This window comes from Sander vitreus, chromosome 7 (assembly GCF_031162955.1).
Source record: "Sander vitreus isolate 19-12246 chromosome 7, sanVit1, whole genome shotgun sequence".
In the NCBI taxonomy this organism is placed as follows: domain Eukaryota; kingdom Metazoa; phylum Chordata; class Actinopteri; order Perciformes; family Percidae; genus Sander; species Sander vitreus.
Window position 1 is genome coordinate 4660316 of NC_135861.1, and position 11526 is coordinate 4671841.

General features: G+C 40.2%; 1 protein-coding gene across 1 annotated transcript; it reads right to left on the reverse strand.

The window, feature by feature from the left end:
• Positions 1 to 1299: 1299 nt before the first annotated feature.
• On the reverse strand, positions 1300 to 10893 carry fkbp1ab (FKBP prolyl isomerase 1Ab). The gene is made up of 5 exons (XM_078254271.1): positions 10756 to 10893; positions 10544 to 10591; positions 6309 to 6421; positions 4794 to 4962; positions 1300 to 2703 (listed from the first exon to the last, which is right to left on the reverse strand). Exons 1-4 carry the CDS (start codon positions 10790 to 10792, stop codon positions 4834 to 4836), a joined length of 327 nt encoding a protein of 108 aa, XP_078110397.1. The 5' UTR covers positions 10793 to 10893; the 3' UTR covers positions 1300 to 2703; positions 4794 to 4833.
• Positions 10894 to 11526: the final 633 nt, after the last annotated feature.

An 11526-nucleotide genomic window follows, 5' to 3' on the forward strand; every position in this document is an offset into this window, starting at 1 on the left:
CAGAAATCAGAATCAGCTTAAATGGCCAAGTAGGCCAAAGTGTAACCACATACAAGAATTTGACTCTGGCTTTTTGTTGCTCTCAAAGTAGCCTACTCACACAGAAATAAACATACGGAAAAACCAAAGGACATAAACATAAACATTTGAATCAGAATCAGGAAAGGTTTATTGCCACAGTAAGTTACAGTTACGAGGAATTTGCATTGGTGATTGGTCCATACATAAACAAACATATTACACATAAATAATTTGACTACTATGTACAGACATAAGTTTGTATATCAATATACACATACGTAAGCATACATATACGTACACACACACACACAATTGATTATATACATTTAGAAAAAGTAATGTCAGCAGTTCTATGGAGTTATGGGAAAAAGGACTTGGAGTTTACCTAGAGCCAGTGTTTGGTTTGTACTGTAGAAACATGGCGATGCAACCGGCTTATTAATATTTTCAGGTGATTATACACTAATGAAAACAGACTTATTAATATCAAATATCATCCCCTAGATCCCCCTAAATCCTATACACTGGTACCTAAAAGCAACCCATGTATGTTGACTAATTTGTTAATTTGTGTTTTGCAATTTGGCAATATCTGTGCTGTCGGTTTGTTTGTTTGGTTGTGTAAAAAAAACTATATTTATTTTTATTTTTATTTAACCTTTATTTAACCAGGTAGGCCGTTGAGAAGAGGTTCTCATTTGCAACGGCGACCTGGCCAAGACAAACGTGCAAGACAACAAATAGTTTCACATTCAATACAGTACAAGAGCACAGAATACAATATGCTACATAAAGTGTAGAATAAGTGGGCAATACAAATACCGGGACGTAGTGAGATGCAAGTAAGTTGATGGATATGCAATATACATGAACAGAGAGTCTATATCACTGCTGAGATGGTGTAAAGAGTCAGTAAACAGTTAGTCTAGTGGTCTAGTTAGTGAGGTAGATCAGTTATTAACACTATGTATATGAATAGACAGTCTAGATAAATGCTGAGGTGTAGTGAGGAGTCAATCTACAGTTAGTGCAAGTTGCGGTCTATTAAGTGATGTAGATCAGTAATAACACAGTAAGCAGTAATCAATCTATAAAATGCTGAATGTAGAGAAGAGACAATATACAATTAGTGCAAATGGTGGTCTAGGTAGTGATGTATATCAGTAATAATACAATATGCAAGAATAGACAGTCTGTGTGAATGCTGAGATGTAGTAAAGAGTAAAAATTAATTTAAAAAAAATATATATTAATAAAAAAAACACAAGAAAAGCCAAGTGGAGAGCACTTCTTTTATTTTAAATATGTCGTCATTGGTTTAGTCTGCATACAGGAACGTATCAGCAAATAACTACACAGCACAGAGGTGGACTGCTGCCGCACCAGTTGCAGCTTGGCCAATATGTAACATTGACAACCACTGTCAAAATCTGACAGCCAGGCTAGCATATTCCTTCATTAAACTCCATTTAAAACTATTTATTTGAGATACAAAACCACTAGGGTGCCCGTGTGTCTGCTTCTTTTTCTACCACAACACAGATTTCAGTTAGGCAGTGTGGTACTTAACTGACACTGGCAAAAAAAAACCTGAAAAACATTATCTTTCATCATAGGTTATACATAAGCTTTGCTGATTCTCAGAGCTAGAAAGTTGGCATTTGAAAAATACGATTGAAGTTGTTACACAAAATAATGGGGGAGGTCACAATTTGATTGATTCCTCAACCCCCTTTTGTAAATTTCAAGCATTTCCTTTTTTGTCTAAGAAAAAAATAATCCAATTGATGTGCATCAAGGCAAATCTTGTCTTTGCTCTGTTCAACCTGTGTATGGCTTTAAATGGGGTTTAAGGACATGGTGAGATGAAAAGGTGATAATAATGCAAATTGGATGCAAAGCTTTAACATGTACATACTAGGGTTTCCATCGGGCCTAGAACATGCAGACAGGGCAAGGTAGTAACCATGTGTCTGGTGAGAATATTTAGGCACACATTAGAACTATCTACGACTGTGACTGGTTCTCCTTTGGGCCAATTACCCCTCTCGAGCTCACGCTTCAGTTAACAATTTAAATACAGTGACACTATATAAAACTGGGCATTTAATGTAGCAAACTTAATGAAGGCCTCCCTGTCACTTGACATTTCACCACAGGTAGCCACTAAATTCAACACTACGCCTTACTGTGTATCTCTAGCAGAAACTCGTCTCATTTGTTCTGATTTTCAACTGGATAGGGATACAAATGTGTGCTTTTCATTTTCTTTTGTAAACGTTTTTTTTGATTTCTCTAATATAACAAGCACCAGCTCTCGAACATTATAATACTAGTACGCATTGACTCATACGAGATGAATGTCACTGCTAGTGGTTCATTGGTATTTTGTACTTCTCAGCGTAACCATGCACAGCCAACATTTACAGAAAACACAAAGAAAAGTAAAGCGCAATTCAAAAGAATTCAAGATTAGGAACATGGAGGTTTGTAAGGTTATGGCCCATGGTTTTTAGGAGGAAGAATATGCTGAAAAATATAATTCACTCAGTCACAGAGACAAAATAACACAAACTGTCATATTTGGATGAAAAAAGTAGTGGAACTATAGCCTCAAGCCTCTTATAGAATCAAGTGCAGACTCTCCTAGCTTCTCTCCAGGTCATCCAGGTAGGAAGTCACCTGTGAAGACAACAAGAGGGAGATTCAGGATAAAGCACAAATAACAGCATGCCTCAGGTGCAACTCAGTGCTCACACCCCAAGGGTTTAATCACACAGCTACTAACCCTAAACTTAGTCCCATATTATGCAAATTTTCTGGTTCATACTTGTATTTTAGTTTCCGGGTCTTCTGCATCTGCATTCTTGGCGTCTCTGCATTGTCATTGCAGACGGGGAATAACTGTAACGGCACTGTAGCAGTACTTTCTGCCTATATATACTATAGTTGTGACATCAGAACTGTTCATTCTGTTCAAGTCCTGATGGCTCATTTAAAGGCACCGTTTTTCTAAATACGGGCTGTGTGTATTTCTCTATGGATTAAGCGTTTTGATACCGTTCTGTTCAATGTTCTCTGCATGAACATGTTAGCAGTGTGACTTGAAATGCCACTACTAAGTCTAATGTCTTGAATGTAATGCATTTCAAAGTGCTTAATGTGTGCACTTATGATCTGCATTCATGTGCATGGCAAACAAGCTAGATATACATTGTATCCAAATGAACCTGTTGACTGACCGGTACATATTTTCTGTTCCTACCCAGACAATAAACATCCAAACAGAAATAGATGCAGGCCTCCCGTACATCATTCTCTCCCTAACAACACAACACAACACAACACAACACAACACAGGGGTTACTTAACCCTCCTGTTGTCCTCGGGTCAAATTTGACCCATTTTCAAAGTTTCTATATCAAAAATGTGGGATTCTTCTCCCAAAAATAACACGGATGGTTCCATACACAAAACAGGCTGTGATTATCCATCAACATATGTTTCTCTGATCTTAACTATTAGTCAAAAGTATTCATAATGTCTGTTTGTTTTTTTTATTATAATTCTTTGGGCATTTTAGGCCTTTATTTATAGATCAGCTGAAGACACGAAAGGGGAGAGAGAGAGGGGGAATGACATGCAGCAAAGGACCACAGGTTGGAGTCGAACCCGCAGCTGCTGCGTCGAGGAGTAAACCTCCGTATATGGGCCCATATACGCCCATTTCTGGGGTTTTTAACTCAAATATTATATAATTTATTATGAATTAGGTTTATTGAGCATTAAATCCAAAAATAAGTGTAAAACTAGTGCTAATATAGATTGGAATGAAGTTGACTAAGAAGATGTAACACAGAATTGGGTGAAAGTTTATACTTCATGCTTCATATATGTGCAAAACAGAAGGACACAAGGGTTAATTAGCCAGGTTCAGTGGATGCTGTCTAAACTCATTGACATCAAGTTACAGCATGTTAGCTGATGTTAGACTTTCACTGTGCCACAGGAAGAATGTGAATGTACCGTATTTTCCAGACTATAAGTCGCTCCGGAGTATAAGTCGCATCAGTCAAAAAATGCGTCATGAAGAGGAAAAAACATATATAAGTCGCATTTATTTAGAAATTTATTTCACAAAATCCAAGACCAAGAACAGACATTTAATCTGGAAAGGCAAGTTATTAAACTACACAATAGCACACAGAACAAGGGGCTGAATACGGTAGGTGTCCGGTATGTTAACGTAATGTAACTGCACTGTTGACGAGCCTCTTCCAGCAGCACGTTGTTCAAGCACCCATCTGTGGACTCCTTCCTCCAGCTCTGGCCATCTGGATTTCAGCGCGCGACTAGCTTTCTTTGTTTTCTTCATTGCAGTAAGACTAACCTTTTCGCCAGTCCCTCACAAGTTTCTCACTCACTCCAAACTTTCGTTCTGATGCTCGATTACCGTTTTCGGCTGCTTATTTTACTACCTGCAGTCGCCTGCAGTTTCTTTTCTTTCTCAGTTGTCTTTAGGAGCAGCATATAGTTGTCACAAGCCTAGAGCGTCTCTCACGGCTGTAGACGGCAATGTTTTCAGCATGAAATAACATTTAAAAACATGTTAAATTATATATATTTTGATATATAAGTCGCACCTGACTATAAGTCGCAGGACCAGCCAAAGTATGAAAAAAAGTGCGACTTATAGTCCGGAAAATACGGTAGCTAAAAACTTGTAAAACCAACAGTAACCAGCAGATAGTAGTTTGTTGCAGATTACTTACACAGAACAAAAAAAAAAAAAAAACAGGTCGTGAATCTGTTTCATTCCAAACCCAGCAGCTCAACGTCAAAGATGAGGGTGGCGTTAGGAGGAATGATGCCCGGGTGGCCTTTGTTTCCATAAGCGTATTCAGGTGAGCAGGTCAACTTGGCCCTTTGACCAACACTCATCTGGAGGTATGAGGAGACAGACGATACAAACAGAGGAGAGAGAAAGAGACAACAGGGGCCATGAGGACCAGCTAGTCTGCAACATACAATGCTGCTAATTAGATCACAATGCAGTCGAAGTTGGATAATAAACCAAAGTAAAAGTGAAAACATATCTCTTACTAATGATGCTCCTGAATCTCATCCACTCTTTATTTAACAATATATGATGTTGCAGTCATCAAACGCTTTTTAAACAGATGCCCTATTGAGATAAAGGCTGACGCTCTAATAGGGGTGTAAGAAAAAATCAATACACTTGAGTATCGCGATATTTTATTTTGCAATACTGTATCGATTTTCAATATTTATTTTTTTTCGTTCAAAAATATTCATGTAAGACAGTGGTTCATGTTTATGTTGTACCACTAGATGGCTATGCTGAGACGCACCACTAGTGTCCTTGCCTAACAGGGCCTAGCAGTGCCTGACTTTTTGCTAGACGCTAACAATGTAGCTATGGCTGAACTTTGGCCTACTTTAGCATATAAACATTAGCTCACTAAGAACCTGTGAACCACAATCCCAAACTGGCAGTTTGATTTTCTGTGTACTGAAATTGTTTCCCTAAAGTAAACTTCTTTGACTTTTATGAACATCATGTCTTTTTTTAAATATTAGTTTTTCTAAAATTATACTTTAAAAAAATATATCGCCTTACGCACAATAACGAAATATATTGCAATATACTGAATCGTGACCCATGTACTTTGATACGTATTGTATCGCCAGATTCTTGCCAATACCCACAACCCACAACACACAGAGAACATGAAGCTACAGGGCCTGCACACAGGCCGCACCATTCAATAGCCGCCTCATCCAAATGCTGCAGGGCTGAGTGTGTGAGATAAAGAGCTGCGTCCTTGCTGCACTGACCCACTGTTTGTGGTGCTGTTTGCTGTAATGGAAACCCTGGTGGGTGAAAACTCGATAATGGAACAATAAATTAATGTATTTCAGCAGATAAACTAACGACATAATCAGCATGTGCACAAAATGTGTTTTCTGTCTTGCAATCGGAATTATTTTTGCCTCTGAATCATGTGTGTTGAAGCTGCTTAGTCAGCATGACTTTTTCTTGGAATTGGTCGTTCCAATGGCATTAATAAATACACTGTAGCATGTCAAGTAGACCCTGTTCTGAAGGGATGAATGAGTGCGACCTGCAGAATTTGTAGCATTTCACCAAGCTAACATTTAAAGACTGTCTTAAATGAATGAATGAATGAATCAATCAGACTTTATTTATATAGCACTTTTCATACCCCCATTTTGTGCAGTATATATTCAGTTCTCCAGCCTACCTGCACTACACCCTCTTCCCAGCCTCGGATCACTTCCTGTTTGCCGATCTTGAACCTGAAAGGCTTGTCCCTATCACGAGACGAGTCAAACTTACGTCCATCTGTCAGGGAGCCTGCGAAATGGGAGATGGAGAGAGGCACAGAGTCAGAAAGAAAGTGAGGCAGCTGCCAATGCACAACCTTACCACATGGGTAAAAAAACCCAGCTATGAGTCACTGAACATGCACATTACAGGATTTATCACTAAGAGAATTCCTGCTGCAAAAACATGCAGACCAGATAATGATGGAAACATACTGGCCCCCTGTGCAGCAACATTCAGCATGAAAAAAACTGTATTTATAATATCATAAAACCATTGGAAACAAATATGTCTGACATCCATCTTCCCTGCTGTGTGTATATTAGGAACGCAAATAAAGGGATTCTAAGGATCTCAGAAATAGCGGCTGCAGCTGTCTGCGGGGTGGGTTTCAGTGTGACAGTCAGGAAAACGCAAGCATCAATCCGCACAGTAACACCCCTCCAAGACTATTTACGTCAGTGCTGTTACTGTTATTAGCACCAGCAAGGCAGCATGTGTGTGTGTGTGTGTGTGTGTGTGTGTGTGTGTGTGTGTGTGTGTGTGTGTGTGTAAAGGTGCAACTTTCCTGGGCACAAGATGCAGTCTGTAATCCAGGCAGTGGAGTGAGTGGGTGTCCTGTGTTCTTATGGACATCAAGATAGCACCCTAATGGAATTATCTATACGATCTAAAAGGTGCTATCCAAGTATCAAAGCCAATACAGTGCATTTTCATATTTCACCACCAAACAACACAGTGTTGACGTCTTCAAACACTGACTATTTCCTGCAGACAGAGCCTTTACAAAAACCCAACAAATTAAAGTGTTGATCTTTACTTGGACGTCTACATTTAAAAAGGCTTGTGTATATCCTGTTTCATGTCGCATTTCAAAACTGCTTGGTGCTGACAGGAAGGGAGACCGCCCAGAGAGGAAATCCTGTAGTTTGTGTGATAGAAAAAACTTCACTGTGAAGAGGACTGGGACCAGCTTTGCTAAACTAAGAATAAGTGCAGGAAAATGTATAGTCCAGCACAGTGGAAAGCAAAATCCATCTAAATTCTCATTTTGTTGTTGTTTTTTTTTGTTTTTTCATTGCTTGCACTGTTTAAAATTGTAATCTCAGCCATTTCAGTAGTGTGACTATGAATATCTGTCTGTCTGTCTGTCTGTCTGTCTGTACACCACTTTGGTCCATACTGAAATATCTCAACAACTTTTGAATTGGTTGCCATGATATTTGTACATCCAGTACCTGTGAACCTAATGACATTCCCACAACTACTTTGAGCTTAGTGCTAATAAGCTAACACGCAAAACTAAGATGGTTAACACGGTAAAAATGATACCTGCTAAACATCATCCTGTTAGCATTGTGAGCGTGTTAGCGTGCTGACCATAGACTGTTAATATTTAGTTCAAAGCACTGCTGTGCACTCTTTGGGATTCCAACAGGCGCAGGTGCAGCGCATTCCAGTTGCGCCGTGGTTTTGTTCCGTCCTCCGCCATGCGTCATACCACACTGGGAGCATTCTGAAGTGGAGCGTATTGCTTGCAGATTTAGTTGATTTGGTCATTTTTATAGGATATTTGTGCTTCAAACATAAACGTAAGCAGCCTACATTTAAATGGTTTCTTTCATTTAGTCCGGTTATGAACAACACAGATCAAAGATGTGTGGCGGTGTTGTAGTTGTTCGAATAGTGTAGCGATGTGATGTACGTTCCGTAGTCTGTACAGGGTGTTTATTTTGAAAACTGACTGGATGCCCTAGCACAGTGGTTCTCAAAGTGTGGTCCGGGGACCCCCAGGGGTCCTTGAGGGGGTTCCCAACAAAAAGGGGAATCATTTATTTTCACTACAATTTCATCCATAAGTAACACAATGACAGATTGTATGACTATGTTGCTCATGGGTTTCATTCACTTTCTGTAATAAAACATCTAAAAGCAAAAATTCTATCAGGTAGGGGACCCTGGGACAAAGTATTATCAGATGGGGGTCCGTGGTCTAATTTGTGTCAGTTTAGGGGTCTTTGATGTGAAAAACTTTGAGAACCACCGCCCTAGCAGTTCCACTTCTTGCCCGGCCTGTGAAATGCCATGCGGCTCCGTCAAAATAGACCCAGCCCGTATTTTTTAGCGGAGCAGAATGGAGAGCCACTTCTGGGATGTGCTGCGTTACAACTGGTGGAATCACAAGCATTGTCTTGAGTGGCCGCGATCGCTCCGGCAGGCAAATGCAGCGCAGACGCGCCTAGTGGAATTTAGGGGTTAAGCCGTCTACACATGATCTGCGGCAAAACCGCGAAGTAGGGCGCAGAGCAGAGAGGCAAAGCGCAGCGCAGGTATACTTTCTGGAATTGGTTGCACCTTAAAAGGTCAGCGGCAACGAGGTCAAAGTTGAAATAATTTGAACTTTGAGTGCAGAGCCTGGCAACAATTCAGAGTGGTGCACGACGCCAAGGGCAGCGTTTTGCCTAGTTTGGTGGCACCGCTCTCCCCATAGCAAAACAATGGAACTGCCGGCGCAGTTTTGCCGCGGATCGTGTGTAGGAGGCTTTGGTCTTGTTGGGAATTAACTAGAGCTGAAATGATTAATCGATTAGTTAATCAGCAGGAAATTAATCTGTAAGTATCTTTTAATCCTTTAAATACATTTTCAAGCAAAAATGGGTAAAACTCACTGATTCCTGCTTCTCAAATGTGAATATTTTCTCTAGGCTTTTATAATAGTAGTCCGAATATATATTTGGTTCTTTATATACAGTATATATACAGTCTATAGTTTTGGACTGCTTATCAAAACAAGACATTTTAATAGGGCTGCGCAATCAATTGAATTTTGATCCCATTTTGCTAGTAAAATGTGGTTCTGAATGAAAAAAAAATGAGTTCAAACGGAAAAAGTATTAAGGGAAATTTCACAGTTTAAGGTGTTTTCACTGCTGATTTGTTTAACTGTTTCACTGTTTTTTAAGTTCAATAAATGCAACATCTTTCCAACAGTCAATGAGTAATCGTGTTAAATAAGCTGATTTCAATATTGACCAACATGATTGTGATTGTGATTGTTTTTCTATAATCGAGCAGCCCCTAGATTTTAAGACGTCAACTTGGGCTAACATTCTATAGATCAAATTATGAATTAATCAATAATGAAAATAATCATTTGCAGTCCTAGATATAATACTGTATATTGGTCCTATAGCCGTATCATGGTTACGCAAAGAATTACAACTGATATTATGGGCCCTTCAGGAATGAATAAGTGATGTCATAGAGTCCTAGGAATAATTGGGAATACTTCATACATAGGCTATTTGGTGTTATTCAAACATTGCGCGTCTCTGGGTATAATATTACAGGAATAATAGTTGGTTATTGCAGTGCCCAGACGGTTTTAATCCGCTCAACTAAACGCCCCCCCCCCGCCCCCCCCCCCCCTTCCAGAAACTCCAACAAAGACAGAAAAACGCTCAGACGGGAAATCAGACGGGATTTAAAAACCCCGCTGTCTAGTCTGTCTGTCTGGGCCACTGAGTGAACCCTGCGGCGGAATCCGTCTGCGTCTCCTTTTTTTTGGGTTAATTCTCCAGACAAGACAAATTACCACATTATCCACTGATCTTGATGAGATTGTAATGGACCGCTCGGTCCAAACTACATCCGCAGTGATACATCCAGTGCGCTGTCCCCCGGGACATACAGCCACTATACTCCTGCTATCAACATGATCACATCCAACTATCTTGAGCACAAATGTGATTCCAGGGAGTGAAAATGTGGTGAAGGGGTTAAATTTCTCATGCAGCCCAGTCGGTGACTGACAGTCATGCCTCTTTGCCCTACTGATAAACCACTGCCTGGAAGGTTTGAGGGTAAAAAATAAAAAGATGTCTGCTGTGCATATAGTTTATCGCGCTCCACAGCGTTTCAAAAAGTGCTCCCCGTCGCTATAATAATGGTCCTGTGGAGATTTACAGTGTTTGTTGTGACACAACATGATTACCATGCTTGGCTTTTTTTCATACGGGTGTAGTAGACAGTTGCCCACAGCCGTCTATCCACTTGTACGGACGGCCTTCATGAGTAGCCTACAAATAACCCACGAAATGTGCAGAATGTGCCCATGCATGCAGTGTAATAAGTTTCTTATTTAAAACTCACCAACATAATGCACCACACACGTCTGTCCTTTTTTGGGGAAAGTCCTTCCTGTGGAGAAACCAAAGAGGCGCTTAATATCACGGGCATACAGTACGCGATTAAGGCGGTGTTTCTGCGGCTGTATTAGATATATGCATAACAGATAAGTGCAAAACATGCACTTTGTAGGCTGATTCACACAAACACGTTTCCTCTTCGTGCAGTCGCTTTACCGTCGCCCGGGGTTATAGTCTCGATTTCGACTCCCATTTTAGCGGTGTGTTCTGGAGATGTCCCTGCGCCCGGCTACGCTCTTCTTCCCGCAGTCTGTCTGTCTGCTCCTCCAGCGGATGTTCTCAGCTGTCTGTCTCTCTCTCTCTCTCTCTCTCTCTCTCTCTCTCTCTCTCTCTCGCTCTCTCTCTACAGGGAGGTCCAGTGTCAATTCCGTATATTATACAACAACACTTCCGCCCCCAACCTCCAAAATAAAACCATAGACAGTGAAAGAAAAGAAATAAATAAATAAGTAACACCCGCACAGAGGGATTTCAGACTGTAACACGGGCCCCCTGGCGGCCATAGTGCATGCCCACAAACATGAATACTTTTCTAAAACATTATCAAATACTGATTGGGATAAGATCATGTGTTGAAAGCTTGGAGCCATGATTTCAACATGTATCATACTGAAATTAGTTTGGATAATCTAATAAAATAATATGTACGGCTCTGTTCTATTTGAGTGTCTAGTAGCAATCCATGACAGTATGACAGTGAGAACAATAGCAGGACCCTAAAGCTGAAGCAGCTAAATGGAAGTCAGCCATCATTGATTTCTTTTCTTTTTTGTATTTAACCCTATGCTTTTCTAATGTGGCATGGAAAAGAGCCTTATGGGGAAAAGGGAGTTAAAGATTATTAGTATGAGTGTAACTTAACTAACAGCTGTCTCCATACACAAAACCCTCCTCCCATTTTTTCATAAGTGGATAATAGTTGTTTTG